Source organism: Papaver somniferum, chromosome 4, assembly GCF_003573695.1.
Source record: "Papaver somniferum cultivar HN1 chromosome 4, ASM357369v1, whole genome shotgun sequence".
NCBI classification, from domain to species: Eukaryota; Viridiplantae; Streptophyta; class Magnoliopsida; order Ranunculales; family Papaveraceae; genus Papaver; species Papaver somniferum.
In genome coordinates, this window is record NC_039361.1 from 125,954,961 (window position 1) to 125,977,767 (window position 22,807).

The following is a 22,807-nucleotide window of genomic DNA, read 5'->3' on the forward strand; positions in this document are numbered from 1 at the left end:
ATATAGGGATCATTTGAAGAATACTAGGTTTTATCTCGAAATTAGCCGTAGTGGCTGGCAATTTAATGCATGAAGCTCGGTTGGTCCTAGTTGGGAACATGTAATCTTTCAAAGTTGCCATCGCTGGCACAACAGAAGTACTAGGGGTACTTATCACTCAGAGAAATTCTCAAAACTGAAGTTTCCAAAAACAGGGCTCTCCAAAGAAGAGTCTTCGAGCTCCCTGCTTAAATCAGAAGAACTACTAGGTTTTTCGCTAATCAATCGACCTAGAGTATCTCTTTTCCAAGCCCTAACAAAATCGGGCATACACTAAAAAGAATTCAAAAAGAAATAAAAATCCTAACAGAAGGTTCTAGCATCACACAGCAGGCTGACTCGACTTTACCACACAAACCTAAAGATTTCTAGCAAACAACAAGCATGATGGCTCCACTTAGATTGTTTCTAGACCAGCTTCTAATCCTTCGAAAGGGAATTCGTTACAATTTGAGCAAACCCCTCTGGAATCAATCCGAGTTAAAGCAAGTTGAATCGAGGCGAGGGAAGCTCAGTGGAGCTTTGATACCCAAAACCTCACCGATCCAATGCGGCGCAGTCACGCATTCAACTCGCAGAAACCGTCAAGAACTTCGAGGTGTGCTTAAAAGAGTAACCAATATTTTTCGAATGATTGTCCTGTTAAGCTCGATACCCTATAGGTCTCTTTCTAGTCCAAATTTTAGGCTTAGGTTCGCTTTAGGTTTCGTTTTCCTAAGGCGGGCAAGAAGGGAGCGGTGATGAAATCCGAACCCTTATCTTATATGGTCCAGTCCTTGCCCTTTACTAGGAATTAAAAACAGTCCATATTCAAGTCCTCAGCATATATTCACCTTAAGGAGTCCAGTAACCCGCTTGCAGGAGATTCGCGGGTGTTTAGAATTTTACCTCCCGTACCAGACGGGCGAAGAACCGCTGAAGTCGACTCGGGCCACGACTCCTATGCCGTGTGCGAACCCGAGGGGCCGAGACGATATCGTAATCGTCGTCCTTCCCTGCAAACAGTTTTATTTAAGGGTACCCTTCCGTAGGGTTTAAAAATAAAAATAAAAATGTCCCAAAATTAATGTCCAAAGTCCATAAAAAAAAACAAAAGAAAAGAAAGTCTGAAAAAAAAAATTACAAAAATAAAAATGTCTCTCTTTTTTTTTCTCTTTTTATCAAAAAATAAAAAAAATTCTTCTTCTTTCGTTCCTATAGCTTTGCTTTTCGCTCCCAAACTTTAAGTAAATCACCACAAGCTTTGGCAAAATTGTCTTTCGCTCCAATCTTCAAAAATCTGCAAGGAAACAAGAAAAACCCAAAAAACGTAAAGAAGAACAAAAATAATAAAAAAAAATCTAAAAAAAATGCTAACTAAACACAGGTCCGCGTCGGCGGCGCCAAAAATTTGGTGGTTTATCAAAAGTGATTGTAGTAGTGGTAAAAACTGGGTCTTTTCAGACTTGTGAAGAAAACAATTTTTATAGATTTAAATTAAACAGGCAAATAAATAAAATAGTTCAAACCTTTAGAGAAAATACCAAGACTAGGATTCCACCATTGACCAATTAAATAGTAAATTCTAAATAATATTCATGCAATTCTATCTTTAAAAATAATTCTAATATTTGCCTCAAATATATTTTTGAAGTAATAATTGTAATCACAAAGTATAAAACATCAAAAGTTTTTAAAACCCAGCATGCTTCATCAAAATAATTCACAACTATTCAATAAAAACTAATATTTCAAATTCAATTCCATGCAAATAATCAAATAATAATATTGCAAATAAATAATAAAATTAGAATTATACCAATCAATATGGACCAATGGCTTCCTCCGTCGTCTCGGCTAATGGGTTTAGCTCCTCATCCCAAAGACACACTCACAAGATGAATTCATGGCTAAAATAGGTGTTTTTATTGATGAATATAAGATGAAACAGAAATTTGCAACGCTGCAATGGTGTTACAGCGCCACTGTTACAAAGGGGTAAGTGCTTTTAAGACTGCTGTAAACGATAAGCCATTACTGCTGTAAAACAACGACACTGGTATTGTTATTTAAGACTGCTAAAGAACGACTGACTATGTGAGTCTGTTCTTCGTGTTCTTCAGGATCTTCAATGGCAGCAGCAGCAGCAGCAATATCTCCTGTAACTTCTTCTTCTCGTCTATCCTCTACTCCCAATTCTCTCCTAAGGGTTTCTAACCCTTCTATGACTTGAACCAACTCTTATATAGTCTTTTAATCCCCAAAAATCTCTACTGAATCCGACTTTTTCTTTTCTTTTTTCTTCTCTGCGCTGTTGAGAGAATATCTCTCTCTGATCTCCCTGTACGCGTTTATGAGCTATTCTATTGCCCCAAAACTCTCCCAAGACTTTAACATGACCAAGTAGAGTTTTCTTTAGCGTAAAACTCTCCCAGAATCTCCTCAAAAAATCTTTGAAACGTAAACAGAACCATACGTGTCCTATTTGGACTCTGATTTCTTCTCCCGGCTATTCCAGCCCAATCTGATCGATCAAAACACATGTACCATCTCTGTTTAGTCCATTCGCATCCAGCCCAACTGATTTTAGGGGTTGAATCTCTTTAGAAACCGTCCATTAATCGAATCCAACTCTGCCAGTAAACATGCATGAAGTTTCCCGCCAAAACATTAATTTGAAAACGTGAAGAAATGTGATCTCCCCCTATCCAGTTCTGGTGTCCCTTTAGCAGCTGCCTGGAAATGGGTCACCCCTTAGTAATTAGGTTACCCCTTATCCAAAATCAAGGGTCCGTATAGCAAGTGTCCTCTGGGGCATTTTCCGCACTTTTTTCGGGGTTCCTCCGGGGTATTTCTGGGATACTTCCGGTACACTTCTGAGGCTCTTCCGGTACGTTATCAACGGAGGTCCAAATGCCACATTTTTAGCCAAATTCGCCGCAAGAGATTATTTTCCAAAAACACCTACAAATACATAAAATAACCAAATAAGTACAATATCGAGTACTAACAATATATACAAATGAGCTATATTAGACACATAAATGCGTCTATCAGTAGACAAGAACCTCAGTACAAGCTGAACAAAATTACAATCACCACAGACATAGAGAACCTATTCCAACACACAAACAAGAAAAGAAAGGGAATATGAAGGATGTGCGCAGACAGTAATTGTCGTTATGCTGAGCTATAATGGTGAAAAATTCGGGTATGAATCTCAGTCACGACTCACGTTCTGCTGGAGAACAGTTGGCTCTAAAGTTAAAGGTCAGGTCAGTTCACAATTATAACAGGGGAGGAAAAATATATATAAACAGATGAAAAATGTTTTTTCTTTATATAAAGTAATGCAATCAGTATCTAAGAATTATAATAGTATTATCCATAAACTGCTGTTAAGTAAAAGAACATAACTCACATACTATTACAACTACTTCAGATGAGATGAGAGATGCAGCACAAGAGCAGTTAACTGCTAAGCTACGTCATTCATTCCCATTGCTTCCTTCTTAGGCTTAGTCGGCAATTTTGTTTTGGAACACATCACATAATTAGTGATCAAATAGTGATCCACTCATAAAATATTAGATAGCTAGGAATATAAAAGTTAAAACGAACAACACCAAAAACGAACAACAATAAAAACAAAACAAAGTGATTACCAAAATATATTCTTATACAGAAGAAAATAGGAACATAAATATATTGAGTGGAAGAAGATTATTTACTTTAAACATGACTTAAATTTTGATCACCTCATAGTATGCGCTAAAAACCATATACGGTTAACTAACTACAACTAATATGTGGGTTAAACATAAAATTTAACCTAAATTTTTATACTAAAATTTTTTCACCCCAAAATCAGAGACGGGCTATAACCTCATTTAGCCCCTTGCTAGGCCCGTCCTTGCTAATTTAGCACCTAGATTAGCAGTCCACGTCATTTGGGACCATTGTCCAGCGCTGTTTGGTTCAACGCAACCAATTTCAGCTGTCAGATCAAATTTTGTGATTTTTGTGATCCGTGTGATTTTTGTGAGCGATGAACCATTCAACATAAAGGTGATTTTTGTGGCGCTGAACCGTTCAATGCCTCAATCTCGCTGCTACTTCACCTGCGAGCACATGCTGAAAGAGAGAACTAATATTAACTTTTAGACCACACTTTTTTTTAATTGCAACACTTAACTGCTAATCTAGCAGCTTAATCTAGTCCACAGGATTTAGTCTTACCTGTGTCAAAGTTGGACTCGGCAAAACCAGAGCTACCCAAACAAAAGATATGAGGAAAGCACTTGTTTTCTTCTCTATGGATCATACCAAACATTGAATGTTGACACGTTCTTTGTTCTTACCTCTTCTCAATGGATCATACCAAGCACTTGTTTTCTTCTCTATGGAGTTAAGGTTGAAATCTTAGTCAAAGCAGCCCCTTGCCAACCCCACAAACTCTTTCCGACTCTTGAACACTAAGAACTTGGCCCCCAAAACTTTTTGCTAATTCTATCTACTGTTCAACTTTAAGAAGACCTTAAACCCATATCATAAATCAAAAATCCATTACCCATGCATGCATGTATGTCGAATCAACTTTAGACAAGGGATAACACGTTTATAAAATTCGAACAAACTAGGGAGGGTAAAACTGAACCATCAATGAATGAACAAAAAGAAGGGAACATTATTGTGGAACACATCATTCACTTCTGAAACTGAGAGTCCATACCCACAATCAAATCAACAACTCAATTAACCTTTGAACATTAAAAAAAACAATAGACTAGAAAAGACAGTGAAATAAAAATGTTTAGTCAGTATTCACATTTAACAGAAATTGGATTATTTACAGAATCAAGAGGCATTGATACCATACAATGACAACACAGGAAAATGATTTTCCTTATTTATACATATATGAGGTGAATGCACTACTGAGGTACTATGCATGCTATCAGGAAAACAGGATGATGGTTTTCCCCACTGCAGATAACTCAGAATTTAAGTATGACGTACCTACTCACTTAGCAGTCGCACACCTTGGTACACTACTCCAGGTCTGAGATCGTTAAACGTATCCACACTTCTGAAGCCACTCAACTCTCTAAGACCAGCCCAACCACGACGGGAAAGGAAATCACGGAAGTCATCTTCGGTGTACAGAGTTTTTTCTTCACAGCGAGATGGCATTGGCAGGCGATCAGTATCATCATAGATACAGATCTTTATAGTCAATCCTGACAAAAAATTAAGATTAAAATTTGATATTCTCAATTCTATACCCTCTATCATTAAGAAATGTAATTTGTGGTTACCTTCATCAAGGTGGAGAGCATATGTCCCCAAAGGCATATCCCTATCAAGGCTCCGAACAACCTCATCTTCATCCTCTAACCAAAATGCACGTTTTGTTCTTAATCCAAAAGCTGATTTAATTGCTTCCTTGATTGCATCTGCTGTACCATCTATACCAATTTTTCTAGTAAACTCGCCACATTTTACAGATATAACCCTCCCACCATATGAGTTGCTCTCTCCACCTGACAAAAACAGAAGCAGAAAGAAGCATGATGCCAGAGTGGATTTCAATGTTCGTTTTCTGATCCGGAAAATAGCTTTATAGTAAAGTGAAAACTGGAGAAGAGATAGCTAGCGGTCTTTGAAAAACCAAAGAAAAATCAGCAAAGAGAAACAACAAATGCTACTGTAGAAGCAAAGCAAATTCCTTGAAGAGAGACCAAAAAGAAGGGTGACAAACAGCCGATATGAACACGGACTTTCAGTCTTCAGCACCACTAAGTCATCAGGAACATGTTCTGTCAAATGATAAGAGCAACAAGGCTCATCTTTCCCATTTTATTTCAATCCATGGCCACAGCCGCAATACTCATTTTCCAGATATGGGTATATATTGCTACATGGTGCTTGCAAGTCACAACAACTTGAGATAAATTTCGAGGGTAAAAAGGATCAACCTTACAAGAGAATATGGACTACTTGAGGCCTGACAAATGCAACACCAGCAATTGGAAGTCATGGAACTTGATTGTTATTACTTACCATTTTCAGGATTCACTCTCCAATTCCATGGAGGAACCCCATTGCCTGCAACTCCGTCAGTTGCGGTGATGGCAAGAGGGTGTCCATCATGATCCAATCGTCTTTCCAGATTGAGATTCGATCTACCACTAGCTGTAGACATGCATGATATGATTAGGTCAATATCAATAAAAAAGGGTAGATAACAACATATCTATCTAGTATCATTAAAAATTGTGAGTTGGACCGGTAAATATGAAGCTAGTAGAATAAACACTAAATTACTACTAGGTGACAAATACACTTGAGGATTATTTATCGGAACTTTATTTTGCCATTTTTGCTGAAAGTACCAACAATACCTTCCACAGATCCAAACGGAATACTGTTCTCCTCAAGACCTATGCAGAAACAGTAAAGCAGCTGTTAAAATTGATACATACTGAGCAAAACAAAATTACTAACAGTTGATTGACATTAATGTCGAGCTTTTTCTCAGCAGTTACCAACGGCAGATCCGGCTCCACAGATGGGCATTATAAATTTGCACCCATGCACAGACTATACAAAGTATGTGAATACACGATCGCAATTTAGACATGTACATACTAAAGAACCCGATGAAATAGCAGACCAATAATTACGACTTCAATAGAAGTGGAATCTACGGCAAACTAGACAAAGATAACATCTATCAGTATCCGTTTACTGAAAACTTGATATATCTGCCCAGTTACTTTGCCAATGCATGGGTTCCTCGAACATGATCGTTTACGTTTTAATGCGAAGGTTTATCATACAAACTTTTAAATAAATTGCATCCTACGAGGGTCTCGAGTTGATAAATTCAGCACTTAGCATTCAAATCAAATGCAACGAACATAGCACCTATAAGTTGAGGTACTTTTCATTATAAACACACGTAGTTCAACACAATTCTACTACTTTCTTGTTTTGATTAAATTTCCTCTTTAACTTGCTACAAATTACTACATATATCATGTGCTAGTACTCTAGTAGTAGGCAGCATAGATTCACGTCATATACAAATTATGAAGTGTGGAAACACATGAATGCAACTGGATTTAGATATGACGATACTATAATAACCAATGAAACAGCAAACCAACAGTTATTGAAAAATAATAATAGATGTTCAATGAACTGGATAAATAAATCATCCATCAGTATCAGCTATTGGAAAAAAATTACTCTGCTATTAAATAGGTTTATCTAACACGTCAATTTATGGTTCAACTTAGCGGTTTAGAATTTGGAATTTGGAAGATTAATGCCTAGTTGCAACAAGTTGAGTTTCGTTACATTTGAAAATACTTTTAAATTTAAACTGTTCTTACTACCTTTTATCTTTGTTTGCATTTCCTCTAGTAAGTTACTTATTACTTTTACATGGTGTAGTTGGGACCTTCAGCAAGGCTGTAAAAGATAAACATCACTCTTGTCTACTTCTAGTCCATATCTTAAGAGCTTGTCAGACACTATGACTACACTCACCAACACTACATTATCATATATCAAATCTAAGCTTTCCACATTCCACGTTAGCAATCAAATGACACGTTTTCCCCCATGACAACTCCGCCCAAAATCGGCTCAAAACAATTCACAGGTGAAAATTATCCAACCAGACAAAGTTGATGAAATCCAAGGACACGGCAGATCCAAGTATCTTATTTATAAACCACCTCATTAAAAAGCTCAAAATACACACACTATAAACTAGTATGTTATTGGCTTATTAGTTATCAACACTGCACCCACTCGACATATTTTAGACCCACCGCTACCAAGCTAACACCCGACCCCCAGCATACACTTATAAAGAGTTTGGCAGCACTGTGATTCTATACAGCAACACATATAGATACTCACAAATCTAAAAATATAAGAAAGTTTGAAGCACTTCAAATAACCAGGAAAACCAACACTGCAATTTCATATAGAAAAATAAAACCATTCACACAAGTTAAAAGACACTACCATCGCTTTTAACCAGCTACGCCCTCGGGGGTCAAGTGATCCCCATGCACCATACTGAAAGAGCCCAGGCCAAGTTGTTACTAGCATGAACATGAATTAAGGGAAACAGAGGGTCCAATGATCTATTCTGAAAACTCAACATTCAAGCCTCGCAGAATATACACATTACACACTAAGAGCTTATCAATTGGCAGCACAACACCTGGGTCTGCATATTTTAGACTCCCCCAAAACTACATAGTTAGAATAGACGCGTTGTACATTAGGACTGCCCCGCCCCAAAACATAACTAAGAAAGATCGAAGTAGCTTATACCTTTGTCTGAGAACTGGATATACGAATCAACTTTGGCAAGTGAAGGTTGAGTAGGACTTTTATAAGGTGCATTCTTCTTCCTCTCTTCTAATAACTCAAGTAATTCATTATAATAGGACATCTTTGTGGTACTCGAACAACCTCTATCTTGATGTTTAGTTTTCTTAAATTCTTTCAACAAATTCCTCCATTTATCAGTACACATGGTAGGTGATCTATCAAACCCTTTTTCTCTCATCTTCGAGGAAATCTGTTCCCATAAGTGTTTATTCGATTTTGATGTGTTAAAAAAACCATCAACTTCACGTCGAAAACTAATTAAGCTTCGGATTTCTTCTTGTATCCATGTTTCAGCTCTTTTTTTAGGGATTTTTACTTCGTGATCTGAACCACCACTACTCTGATTATCACCACCACCACCTATTAACATTTGATGTTGCTGCTGCTGCTGCTGTTGACTAGTGACTGTGACTTCCATCATGATATCACGAGCTTCGCCTTTGTAAAAATCCGATCTTTGTTTTTCGGATAAATACATAGCTGGAATGAAAGTTGTGTATGTTAATCGATAGATGGAGATAGAGGTAAATAAGACATGGGTTTTTTAGAGGAGAGAATGAGAAATAAAATTCATATTTTTTTATTTGTTTTTTTTGAAGTGATGGAGGAGCGAGGAGGTACGATGGGATTAACGGAGGTTTTGAGAGAAGAAATCCAGTAGACTCTTCTCTGAAAGTACTGTGCGTGTTTTTCTGGTACGTGCGAGGAGGAGGAGGAAAGACACATTGATAATTTATACCCTAGATAGTTTTTTTTTTCCTTTCTTTTTATTAAAAGCACGAAATTTACAATTGAGAAATTATCGCGTGGTCCTTTTATGTGGTCCCAAAACTATTTGATCTCGCACGAAATGGCATTTCTTGTTTGGTCCAAAATTATTTAAAAATATATAATGTACAAAAATAGCCTTCTCTACTATTTTAACATTAATAATTTCGATAACTTTTTTATTTCCATAATTATTTGAGTTCATGCTCTCTGATGAATTATGGACTTCCTACTTATTTTCTTGTAGGAGTTCATTTCGCTTGATGAACTATCAGGTGTCCGGTAATGCTTTCTATAGACTCGAGAGTTCATTTTTAAATGAATACACATCAAAAATTTCATTATTATGAACAAAAATCAGAGTTCATTCTTTCAAATGAACAACCAATTAAAGTTCATCATTATGAACAAAAAATCAGAGTTCATTCTTTCAAATGAACACCCAATCTTTGTTCAATTAATATAGTAGTACATTGTTGGAGCTTAGCTTGTTAGGCTTCCAACTAGTTAATGTAATACTCTTTATCTAATAATTATTAATTGATATTCAAAAAAAAAAATCAAACCTAGAGCAGAGTTCATTCTTTAAAATGAACACGCACAAAAAAAAAAAAAAAAAAAAAGAGTTTGTTCTTTAAAATGAACACCTAATAATTCAAGATTTAAAACAGAGTTCATTCTTTAACATGAACACACAACAAAAAATTCATAAAAAAACAGAGTTCGTTCTTTCGAATGAACACCTAATAATTCAAGATCTAAAACAGAGTTCATTCTTTAACATGAACACACAACAAAAATCAGAGTTCATTTTTTCGAATGAATACCTAATAAAAAGATCTAAAAATAGAGTTGATTCTTTAAATCTTCATCGTCTTCATCATCTTCAACAACAACAGCGGTAGCAGAGACGAAGAACACAAAAAATCGTCATCGTTCATCGTCAAAAACCTAGAAAAACGGAAGAAGAAGAAGAATTATTTTCATCATGGTCATAATCATCATCATCAACATCGTCGTCGTCCTCATCATCACCGTCTTCATCATCTTCATAAGAAAAAAAAAAGAAAAAAAAAGAGAGAGAGAGAGAGAGAAAGTAGATCTGAAAAAAGAGGAGAGAAAAAACAAATTTGAAAATGATTTCCTTCTCTCTTAATAATTGAGTACATATATAGTCCCAAAAGGGTATGCCTGCCACTACCAAAAGACAATTACATCGTCCATGACGTCATCTCGCTTGGGTATTGTCCATCTTAGGACCAAACAATAATTTGTAGGACCAAACAACAATATATATTTTAAAAAAGGACTAAACAGGCAGTTGACTAACTCTATTATATTATTTCTGGGACTATATGGTAGTTTCTACATTTATAATACTTAAAGGGATATTACACGAGGGTGCCCAAATATTAATCAGTAACAATTGGAATGGAATGCCATGAATCTTAAGTAGCAAAACTGTGGAGAAGATCGTGACCAGCATCCTTCGAATCAGAGTTGCATCGAAGGGAGGTGCTATGGTCGAAGGCCGGAAGGCTTTCATTCAATGCATCCACAATAAAAGCAGTGTTTTTGATAGACATCAGCTGAGTCCGTAAAAACTTAATTGATGGTAGGGGTGTTCGATGTAGTTGATTCAAGGTGCTAGTCAGGCAATTGCGTCCATGTGCTGAGGTGTGTTGCCCGAACATTAACTGCGTCTCTTCTTCTTTTTCGTCTTGATCCATCAGATGGTGATTACTAGAAAAGACACTAGTGCAAAATGCAAAAAAAAAAAAAAAAGTCTGCCAGAAAAAGCATTAAAACCTCTAAATAGGACCGTTTCTGGGAGCCCCAATCTCGTAGTCTTATTTCTCAAAAGAACTGCTTTTAAGATTCTTTTAATTTTTTAAATTAAGACTTCATTCACCAGTATTATAATAAATGCTGGCCGACACGGTTGTTTCTTTAATTTTATATAAAAACCTGTAAAAGATGATTTACATATTTGGGAAGTCTTTAATATGGGCTGAATAATTTCAGAAAAGCTGATTCTTCTGAACCCCAATCTGACTACAACCTAAGATAACGAATTCCTTCAACTGAAATTAGAAGTTCATTGCATAAACAGATCAAAACATTCACCATTTCATTCAAAATTTGAAATTTATTATACAATATAAATTGAATTCACATGTGAATTGAAATGACACTAAGTTCAAAACCACATAAAACTCTACACAACTACCGAATTCACACCATTTTAGTTTCTTAGTTTCTTAAATATGTATTTTCTTACATTTGATGGAAGCCAACCTACAGACGATGAAATAAACTAAAACCAAAAGATGAATTGAGCTGCCCAACTGACCGGAATAGTATACCTAGAACAGACAGGATTGCAGACCTCGAGCAATGTACAAATAGTTACAGGTCACAACTGTGAGTATACGGATTTGACACTCCTTGCCTTGTTTATCAAAACACGAGATCTTCCTTATACAGGTTAATAATCTTCCCAACTGATATGCAACAACCCCAAATAAAAAAATAAATAACTATCAGAGTAAGCGACGGAAGGACATCATAAATCATAATTACAAGCCTTGAAAACTGAACAAAAAGTTTTGGCGAAAGAGAAGCCGGTGATGATAGTACAACAATAGTAGTGTAATAAAAAATTCAAGTAGTTATTGCAAGCAACAGTCAGAGAAGAACGTAGTTTTAATGTTGGTAACTTGTAAAGAAGATTTATACCTGACGACATTCTTCAATCTTTGGATTTAGCTTGTTTCCTGATAACATGAAGAGGTGACCATGTGTTCATCTCTCCATGTACATAGAGAAAATACAAAGAAGCAAAATTCAAGTATTCATTCAATATTTATTACATGATCTCCATCTCAATACTCGTTGTTAGAAACAAATGTTGAAATTACCGGAGATGAATTTGTCGATGCAATAACACATACAAATCTTCATAAGCATTCACATTTAGGCATGCTCTTTTGGGAGATTCTAAAACAAGTTTTTCAATGTGAACTAGGAGGGTGTGTACCTAAAACAACAATGCATACGACGGTTATTCCAAATTGGACTCACAAACGTTGTCACTAACACTACCCAAAATCCAGATACATGGCGTATGTAGTAGAGAGAACCAGGTTTCCAATTAAAAATTAAACAGACAAGATTGCAGACCTTACCAATAATCTACACTTAGCATTCAGATTTTGAAAATTAACATGCTCAAGCTGAGATGGAGTACAACCAATTTTATTTGCACAGGACAAACATCATTACCAGCAACATTCATCTTTCCTTGTAACTTACTGCACATAAACGATGATACTTATAGTTTGGGTGTCGAGCCTTTAAAAAATAATACATACAAGAAGTGAAAAATAGTTGAAGTCCTGATTCAGTTAAGATGACAAAAACAAGTTGACAGAGATACTTCAAAAGAAACATTATGTGCACGAAAGAACTCCAAGACTAAGGTATTCCACTAATCCGAACTGACATGGTGTACTCAATTGAATGGACTTTAAAATTGCTTCAAATTAGTAACATGCCATTATTTTTCGGATCCATCCATAAGAAATCCAACTGGCCAGAGGTAATGCACCTTAAGTAGTCATATACTAGATAATATAAAGGTGATCCAAGTGCATGTGAGACTAACTAACCATTGACTCCAACCATTATTAAAGATGAATCACATCAAAGAAATAGTCAGATGCATTTTACAACCCAGCAAAAATATTAGTTACCTGACTCTAAATGGCTTCTATCGTCACAAGCATGCCCATTTTCAAGACTAGCACACTGGAGCAATAATGTACCTCTCACACTGCAACAAAATAACTAACCATTAATTCTGGTTTTCAGCCTATAAAATACAGTAGATAAATGACTAAATCAACTGTAAAAAAATTAGATGGATAATTGTAATGGCAGGTTTACTTTAATGTGGAATTATTGATTTCCTCCTCCCACTGTAACTCGAATGTCCCTTCACCTCATGACTCAACAAACTTCTATCAACCACCTACAATTTTGACAATTGAGCATTGTAATGTTGATGAACATAAAGAACATCACAAAAAAATATGAGAAATCAGTTTCGTGCCTCAACAGGGGACTTCCTTTAGGCATAGTTCATTCTTTGTTCTCTCCCGTAAGAATCTTCTCTATATATCTGCAAATAAAACAGATAAAACCTTCAGTTGATGATAAAAGGGCTGCGTACTAGCATCGTTTCAACTTCTCAAAATAAATATGCAATACATAGACAGTATATATACTTTGTATACACAGAGACAAAGTAGATTCTGTTTTAAATCTATTAGATATGGTCCCAATCTTAAGATAAACCACTGAAAAAAATATCTTGTCACCTATAAAGTAATCAATCAAGCAATCTATTAAAATCTAAACATATGAAAAAGTTCTCAATAGACAACCTTCATAGGGTATAAATCTTAGGTCAATCTAGGCTAGCTAACAGAGGCATCTTGAGACATAATGAAATAAGAATCTTCAGAGAATATGGTAAATCCAACGATACTTTGGATGTTCTATGGCTCCCAACTTCCAAAACTAGAATCCTACAATAAACAATATACCAAAATAAGTAGTTGACCTCACTTTAAAGTTTACTAAAGTTCTGGTACTAAGCTCACTTACCATCCTCTTATTGTTCATCAATTTTATCGTCATATCCAAGTTTAGCATCACCTATATGTGTAAAGATAGGTACCTATTCATAACAGAAAAACAGAACAAAGCTAAAGGAGACTTTTCGCAGGTACCTTCCTTATGACTTCAACTACAAGAGAAAAACTAAGACAACACTTTAGCAATAAAACTGGAGAAATAATAACCAAGATTTTAGGGTAGGTAACATAATAAGAATCGAGACTTGTAAAATTGCTCATAATCGCAATCTGGATTAAAAAGAATAGTCGGTAACCTATGTGTACAAAAGGGTGTAAATGTATAACAAATAGCAATTACCCGTACTAGGTAAGCTTAGTGTATTAGGTAATCCTCAGATTCAAGCTTAGTGTATTAGGTAATCCTAACTTCAAAAGAGCCAAGCAAATCAAAACTGCTAGCATACACAAACAAGAGCATAACAAAAGGAAGCCAAACATAATCAGGCCAAAGTCAAATATCATCAACATGTACTGAAGTACTGGGGATCCAGAAAATAAATCTCCCATTAAGTCACTATGAACATAAATCACACAAACATAAAAATTAACACACATTACAGGCTTCATTGCTATTGACAAATTGAGAGAAATTGAAACAACATGGATAAGATTTCAAAACAAAACATTTTTTCAGTCAAAGAACTAGAAAAATCAACCCTTTTGTAATCATTAGAGATCTTAGTTAACAATTCGAGATATAACAAAAACCCAACTGAGTAAACGAAAACAAACCCAAAATTCCATTCAACAATAAGAAACTATAAATCCTGAATAACCCCTAGAGCTAAAATCAGTTAGATCTGCACCCATATTAACAAAAACCCTGACTGAAAAATGAAAAAAAAAACAAAAACAAAAAAAAAAACAAATTAGTTGAATGTTCATTATAGATGAAAAATCTCATAATTCTGTAAGGGGTTTCTTCAATTCGGTTAAGGGGTTTTACTGGTATTTTTCCAAATCGAAAAAGGATAGGAACGAGTTATGGTTTTGATCAAAGATTGAACCAAAAAATTGACCTAGGGTTTGGTAAATGATAATAAGAGATTGCATAAAACCCTAAAGGTGAAAGCGTGCTGGTGAATAATTTAGAGAAGGGAATGAGTAGAGGCGATTCTTGTTAGTTGGTATTGAAAGGATAGAGTGAAAAGCAGAGGATGTGGAGGATCAATTTATTTTTTTTACAGAGTTTTTCTATGTAAGAGAGAAAGAAAGAGGGAGACGAAGGGAAAGAGAGATAAGTCGATAGAAACGACAGAAAGAGAGAGAAATCCGAAAAAACTAGTCCCCCACGCAGTTTTAATCGTATTCCTTCTAAAAAGCTTTTTTATTTACAAAATTACCCTTAATATATTACGACTTCCACGGAAACTCTATTCAGTTTTTCGTAACTTTTTCTATAAAAACGTCTACTTTAAAAAGACTGGATGATTAAGGAGGCCCGTGGTAGTCGTTTTTATAAATATTAAACAGACTTAATAAACTCATTTTCCACTAGTGAGACAGAGGTTACCACTACTAATACTAAAAACATACTGAAGATTGAAAAAAAAAATGCAATGTGAATTACAGACTCAATTAGATTACAATACCAAAATGAAAGCAGACTACTATGAATTTAAAGTACTGAGAATACAAGCTACAAGTAAATAGAAATGGAGACCAGTCTGCCGGCCCAAAAGCACATTGATTAAGCTTCCTCTGTTGTATATTTTTGAATCCATGGGATCTAAAGATGATGTTGTTGCTGCTGCTGAGTGTGTTGTTGATAGTTTTGTTGTGGTTTTTGCTGACGAACATGTTGTTCAGTAATATTGCTTCGTCCCCTAAGCATAGTGAAAAGCCAGACGAAGGCCTAGAAAATGAAAACAACTATTGAGGTTGAAGTATGTTCACTAGTAGAAAAGTCGACATTAATGACATTTCAAAACTGTCACAATATCACTTTTATCACGGTTCAGGTGGAATATGAAAGTGTCACCAGAGGCAGTGTCATCGTTGGGGTCACTTTATAATGGCAGTTCCGAACTGTCAGACAACCGTTACAAAATATTTATGGAAGTGTCACACATTGTTGAAAAGCGTCAGAAAAAGAAAATTTTCCCACGGTTTTCCTGTATAACCGTCGGTTATACACTCTTCATTGACGCTTTTGGATAATGCATTGGGTTGTTCATGCCTTCAATCAAAGTAGACATTAATCAATCAGTTTCATGGCTCTTGCACATCATAATCAAACTTGGGACTAGAGTAAGAGCTTGAAGCAATAAAACTGGAGTGGTGTTACAATCTTTGAATACATTCACCAATTCTGTAAAGTAAATAATACCCTTTCGTCTCAACCAAAACAACAAATCAATCAGAACCAAGTAGGGTCTGCAAAGATCACCACTTCCAATATTAAAATCCTTTAAAATCGGAAGAAATTTTTTTTTGAAAGAAACAAATATGGGTACATAACAACCGTGATTGGAGGGATCTTCGCTCTGGTCGCAACTTCTCCGTCTCTTCTCCTAAGAAAAAAAAATCCTCTCTGCAAAATTACCATGGAAGCTCAACCTAGAAAATTCATCCCTTTATTTTGATCAACCAAACAAAAAAATTAATGAGATCATGAAAACCTAATTCGTATTGGAATCAACCGTTAAAAATATGAGGAAGAACAAGCTTTCTAAATGCATTGCTTTTAGATTTTGCGATGGATCTGTGATTATTGGTGGAGGAATATTATAATAGAGAAAAAGAGGAAGAAGGAGATTGGAGAGAGCAGAACGGTGGAGAGAAAATTGACCTAGGGTTTTTACTTTTTTTAGTGGTGGTTATATATGACCGGATCCTTTGTTGGCAATTTTATGGGGGATCGACTTAAAAAAAGATCCAAGGGTTATTTCCAGTACATGCTTTACGCACGAGCAGAAGAAAGGGTTATTATTAATTTTCTCTCTTCTCTCTCCTCTGTTTTGCTCTTCTCTCTAAGAAAAAAACTGTAGTCTCCTTTAATCTCTTGTTCAAATTTGGTCCTTTTTTTGGATTAATTCTGAGCAGGATTTCTTTTCTTTTTAAGTTTTAATCATATGTCATTAGACATATTTCTTCCCTATTTGGAGCAATTTTTCTTCGCCATTTGGGGAGAGTTTCTCTTCGCTTTGAGGACAATTTATTCAAATCTTGAATCGCTGGTTCATGACTTGCTATTCTCGATTCAAGAGCATCAACAATCCAACACGGTATTGCTTAGAATCTATATTTAATCGAAGGGATTCATGGCATCCGGGTTCGTTTGGATCTACAAGATTTTGGGAAAATAACTCCTTTCTTATAGGAGTATCTCTTATTGAAGAAGAAAATCAAATTAAATGGTCAAAATCGATTCCGGATTATACCATCATACTTCCCTGCTACTTTTACAAAAATTGGGTATCTTTACGGTATATGGCTCTTTCACTTCGCGATGTATTTGTAATTGATATCTCCATTTGTAATAGGGTTTTTATTATCTTGTACCTTGATATTTTTGTTATTCATGTGAGCGAACATGTAATCACGTTTTGATTTAAATTAATTGAAATTTGTTGATTGATAAAAAAGAAAAAAAAAAAAGGGGGTTGGGACTGCTAGATGCTCAACAAATCCACTTTATAAGAAGGATAAATGGTCAAAATATTTTTGTTCGTATATTTAATACCCATTAAATATTATTGTATGGTCAAAATGTTCTTATTAGTATATATTTATATCAAAAATGTTTGCTTCAAAAAAAAAAAACTCAAAAATGTTTCGTATTTAAAACAGCGAGTCCATTACCACTTTATCGTGTATTAACTTTTAACTTTAAACATGATTGCACGATTCACAGCGGTTTTGATAGGAAAATGCTATCATGAGCTATCATGAGGGTTAGTCACCCAACCGTCACTATAAATTACAATATATCGTGACATTTACCACCAAACCTCATTATATGACAGTGTAGACACAAACTGTCATTATATTTTAAACATATGTGACAATTCCTAAGTGTCACCGTATGATAGGTCTATTGTAACAGCTCGTAACATTCACGTCACAATAAACAACTGCGGAGACAGTTCTGTTAATAGTCACGGCTTGTAACAACAATAAATGACGGTCGCCTCTAGGAACCGTCAGCTATATTAGACTAACAATGTATTGTGACATTTTTTACTAAAACTGTCATGGTAGAAAATTTCAAACCGTCACTATAGCCCACATTTGGCTAGTGGCTTTAGGAGCAGTCATTAATAATATCTTGCAAAATTACACATTGCTCTCATAAATCTTCCTTTCCTGTCCTGGTCAAACAGGATGGAGGAGAAGATAGGGTATGGTCCATGTAATCCCAACTAAATCAACTTTCCCTTTCGATTGTCTGTATGCGTACCAAAGTTGTAGATGCTAACGAAAAACCTTAATAATACGAACTCTCATAAGATACTATTCCATAAGATACCTGGAAGGAGTAACAAATGGTGATCAGTGAATCAAGCACGGCTCACCAAAACTTTGCCATGTTGCCCTTAACTCCATCTAGAAAGTCTCTTCAAATATAGATCAAGATTTGCGGCGAAGAAAACAGACTATATAACACAAAGTCTAAACCTTAATGAGAAGAAAATAAAACTGAACTTTCTAACAAATGCACTTTCGTAATTTTTTACGCCTTTCAGAATTCAAACTCAAGGAACAACAAGGAGGATTAGGATAAAGAATAAACACCACCATTCCAGAAGAGCATATGGTGCACAAGCAGAAAAACATAACTATAAGCAAACACAAAGACTTCGAGGATGAAGGATGCAATCTTATAACTTAGCAAAAGATGTGTTTATGTTTATAAGTTGGGATTAGGGATGAGAAGCATCAGATTTAGCTGATACGGTATCATAATCAAAGATTTATCAGGATATCACAATTAAGGATATAAAAGATACAACAAACCGGCACCACTAAGAGAAAAGGTTTTGACCTGAAAGGGGTTTAGTTGTGTAGGTATTGAATCATGGTAAAGGTCACATAGAAACTCAAGAAACACACATCAATCCGGAGACAAAATGAATATCAATGGAAAACAATCCAGCATCAAGGTTACCTTATCGAAATGGTCTTAATTTAAAAAGAAGCAGTAATCATGAAAAGGAGGCAGCGGATCGACGAAGAAGTCAACATATCCGTCATGAATCTGGACTTTCAAACCTATTTTTGTATCATAAGCCAACAACGAAATTAAAGGAGAATCCCATAACATAGCAAAAGAGAGGAACAAATTCATCAAACGAAGCATTAATAAGTGCAAATATGCCGGCAAATCAGACATAATGAAATTTAGGTTTTGAGACTATTACTGCTCAGACCTATTTAGATCCTTGAAGATCTAATCAGATCTAAGCAGTTTCAATTTTGCCGGAGAAAAAAACACTTCCTTCCTGACTCGTACTAAAGAGGAGAAAGAGAGAGGGATTTGATTTTGAAGCATCACTAGACAGTAGTTATTGTGTAGTAACCTCTACGTAGAAATGTATGACTGTGACCGTTATAATGTCTTTTGATGGGTGTGAGCATGTTTTGGGAAAAAATACACGTTATTTAAGGAGAAAACGTGTTTTGATTGACGTATTTTTGTATAACGAGTATAATGACGGTTAAATTGGAAAAAAAAAATAAAAAATGTTGATTTTGAAATCCATAACATACTTATGAATATCTAAAAGAGATTCATTGTTTAGAGATCTTGTGTCTGGTTTGGTTTGTACCCTCACTAGTTTAGAAAGATGGGCACACATAGTGAGGATCCATGTTTCAACACTTTTTAAGTAGTGTTTGATTGAGATTTTGTATCACATAGGTTGTTAGACACATACTACCTTAAATATGGCTTTTACTGTGTTTCAGTTCTGTTTTGATATGCTTCATACTGATTTTTCAGATTTCTTTTGGCTATCAGATTACAAAATGTTCGTTCATAAGACTTGTAAGAAGACCTCATATGATTATTAGTTTTGCCAAACTTTTTCAACATATTCGTAAGCCATTTTTCCATTTTTTCAAAATGGTGACTCTTTTCTCAAATATGTAACAGTGACTGAAAAAATGCACTACTTGTTACAAAACTTGCAAAACATGGTTTTCTTTATGTTTTACGGCTATGCTTATTGCATTGTACCTCTTTCATCTTGTTTGTTTCTTTAGTCACCTCTTCCATCTTGTTTGTTTCTTTAGTCACAAGAAATGGGTTGTGAGAAGTTATGTATTATTCTTAATCCATATATCTGAAGATGTATCCACAATTTCAATAGATGGATCTAAGACAATACCGGATAAAAATATGGTGTTAACAATAAGAGAAATGTCTGTTGTTTCCTCTTCAACTGAGATATATGGGTCAGAGGGTTCATTTACAATTACAACATCCGTGTTGTTTCGGTGCACTTTCTCAGATTAGGGCACTATTTGACCAGGTGACTGAAACCTTATACTTGAATTGTGGTTGACATTTGTCATCTTCCTCTTGGTCCTTTTTGTTATTGAAAGGAAACCGATTCTAAGGTCTATTAGGTTGAGTTCGGTAAAAAAAATATATTCAAAAGCACTTTCAAAATATAGTTGTAGTAACTAGGGTTTAACCCGTTCCATAATGGCACGGGTGTTATACAAATCATGTATAATCATGTTAGATTATTTATTGGAAATAACTTCTAATCAAACTATTCTGGACTTTGAAACAGAAGCCCAGAGAACATGGGATTTTGTATACATGTAAGATCATTTTGTAAATACCAATCCATTGTCAAATTATTACGTGTAATATGAATAATCATATAAGTTTATCTCTAAGTTTATCTAGATAAAATCAAAATTCTATTTCCACAAAGTCTAAACAAATAGAAACGAAAATAGGTTCATGAGAAAATCTCACCTTTCTAGACCAAAAAGTTGTGAACAGATTGAAACCCCGACGACCCGTGATAGCCAAATTTTCATAATCTAGTTAATCAAAAAATACAGGCACCCCTAATTCAAACCATGAGGTAATTTTAATCAATAAGGTTATCTTTCAGAATGTATACTTTATCTAAATATATAAAAAATGATATTTAATAAAATGATGGAAACCCTAAAAATATGAAACAATGTAAATAAGAAAGGATTTTCCCAAATGTTGTTAGCTCAGAGTAGTTTAGCTGGTCACAGATGTACGTTTTGGTGGACGGATATTGAGAGAAAATTGAAAGAAGATTGAGCGGAACTATACTCTTGGATTTGAATTTTTTTCTCTTCGCCATCTATCTCCCTTTACAACTTTATTTCTGATTTTCGTGTGCTCCAAAGTAAGGAATTAAAATTTTCAAATCCACTCATCCTACCGAATGTGAGCGAGAGAATCAATTGTTCAGTTTTATGGGAGTGTATGTTTATTATTTTCAGTTGATCAAATTTTTCCATTTTGATTTAGAATTTTGAGATGGGAATAAGATAATATGTAATGAATTTTTCTCAATTAAAGCGAGTATTCATGCGATCGACCGAAACCGTGAATTTACCAATTGGGAGGAAAAAAACAGGAATGGTCTTTATCTTTGCTAACTTAGCGAAGCTTCATTTTATAATAAAGTACAAAGAAATAGGCAAAAAAGTATATATATCTAGGGTACAACCCTTACCATAACGACGCATCTCGATAATAGTAATTTTTGTGTATTGATTTTGACTTGTGCCCATTTGTTTGTAGTAATTATATAACATGACATTTTGTAGTTAATTTTATTTTCTTGATCTTTCATGTATTTTAACCGAGTACTAATAAGACGATCAACCACAACTTTTAATTTATAATGTTACCCATTTTGTAGCGACACAAAATTAACATAGCCTATTGCTATTCATCAGCCGTCGCCACCACTACAAAGCCATCTAATACCATTTATTTTTACACCACAACCGCCATCTACCTCCAGTTGGACGTTCGTCGTACTTCTGATTTTGAATTACAAACATCATGACGCCACCACTACAAAGCCATCTAATACCATTTATTTTTCCAGCACAACTGCCACCTACCTCTCGTTGGCTGTATGTCGTTAATTAATTTATTCCGTTATATTGTTTATTGTTATATACTATGTTGTACTGCAATCAATTTTATTTTAACGGTTGGAACCATGATCTATACAACCGGGTACTAAAGGTAGCATGGTACCATTTAGGTGATCCAACGGTTATGATAAAAAAAAAATCTAAATGGTATGGTCTCATCCTCAAAATATGATATATGCTTTTTTCAATCGTGATGACCAGCTACATCTTTCACGATACAATGTGTTGCCTGTGTTGTAAATATACATAACTAATAACGTCCACGACTATTCACCAACGTCACCACCATAAAACCACCCATCGACATTATTTTTTCCACCACCTCTGATACTATCTCCTCCACCACCACTGCTTCTAACAACCACTACTTCTTCCCTTACTAACCACTAATTTCTATTGATATAATTTTTATTAAAATTATTTATTAATGTAAAAATATATATTCATTAGATTAATTAAGAGGACATTTAATGATGAAAACTTAATAAATTATTCATTATGAGAGATTAGTGAGACACTAATTAATAAAACACTCATAACAATTAATTTTCACCATGATTATACAAGCGGGTACTAAAGGTAACAGGGTATCGTTTAGGTAATCCGGCGGTTATGATCATTTTTTTCTAAATGGTATGGTCTCATCCTTAAAATATGATATATGTTTTTTTCAATCGTGATGACCAACTACATCTTTCACGATACAATGTTGTATGTGTTGTAAATATACCGAACTAATAATGTCCACGACTATTCACCAACATCACCACCATAAAACCACCCATCGG

The 22,807-nt window shown here is 35.0% G+C and overlaps 1 protein-coding gene and 3 long non-coding RNA genes across 5 annotated transcripts; all 4 read right to left on the reverse strand.

Moving 5' to 3' along the window:
* Positions 1-3,699: 3,699 nt before the first annotated feature.
* Positions 3,700-4,543, reverse strand: LOC113274250. The gene is made up of 2 exons (XR_003322897.1): positions 4,258-4,543; positions 3,700-4,152 (listed from the first exon to the last, which is right to left on the reverse strand). It is a non-coding gene; the product is annotated as an uncharacterized LOC113274250 (long non-coding RNA).
* A 244-nt stretch (positions 4,544-4,787) lies between these two features.
* Positions 4,788-9,145, reverse strand: LOC113276532 (trihelix transcription factor GT-1-like). Its single transcript, XM_026526150.1, has 5 exons — positions 8,377-9,145; positions 6,423-6,461; positions 6,082-6,213; positions 5,337-5,561; positions 4,788-5,258 (listed from the first exon to the last, which is right to left on the reverse strand). Exons 1-5 carry the CDS (start codon positions 8,912-8,914, stop codon positions 5,038-5,040), a joined length of 1,155 nt encoding a protein of 384 aa, XP_026381935.1. The 5' UTR covers positions 8,915-9,145; the 3' UTR covers positions 4,788-5,037.
* Positions 9,146-11,333: 2,188 nt separating this feature from the next.
* On the reverse strand, positions 11,334-13,243 carry LOC113276533. Of its 2 annotated transcripts, XR_003324449.1 has the most exons (4): positions 13,153-13,243; positions 12,960-13,039; positions 11,944-12,518; positions 11,334-11,708 (listed from the first exon to the last, which is right to left on the reverse strand). It is a non-coding gene; the product is annotated as an uncharacterized LOC113276533 (long non-coding RNA). The 2 variants fall into 2 exon arrangements; XR_003324448.1 differs by having other exon boundaries at positions 11,944-13,039.
* A 71-nt stretch (positions 13,244-13,314) lies between these two features.
* On the reverse strand, positions 13,315-15,190 carry LOC113276534. The gene is made up of 3 exons (XR_003324450.1): positions 13,876-15,190; positions 13,653-13,796; positions 13,315-13,387 (listed from the first exon to the last, which is right to left on the reverse strand). It is a non-coding gene; the product is annotated as an uncharacterized LOC113276534 (long non-coding RNA).
* Between the last annotated feature and the right edge of the window lie 7,617 nt (positions 15,191-22,807).

Coding starts and splice junctions, on each gene's coding strand:
- LOC113276532 (XM_026526150.1), bottom strand. CDS start 8,914: ATGTATTTATCCGAAAAACAAAGATCGGATTTTTACAAAGGCGAAGCT. Junction 6,462..8,376: donor TATCCAGTTCTCAGACAAAG/GTATAAGCTACT, acceptor GTTTCTGCATAG/GTCTTGAGGAGAACAGTATT. Junction 6,214..6,422: donor TCCGTTTGGATCTGTGGAAG/GTATTGTTGGTA, acceptor GCATGTCTACAG/CTAGTGGTAGATCGAATCTC.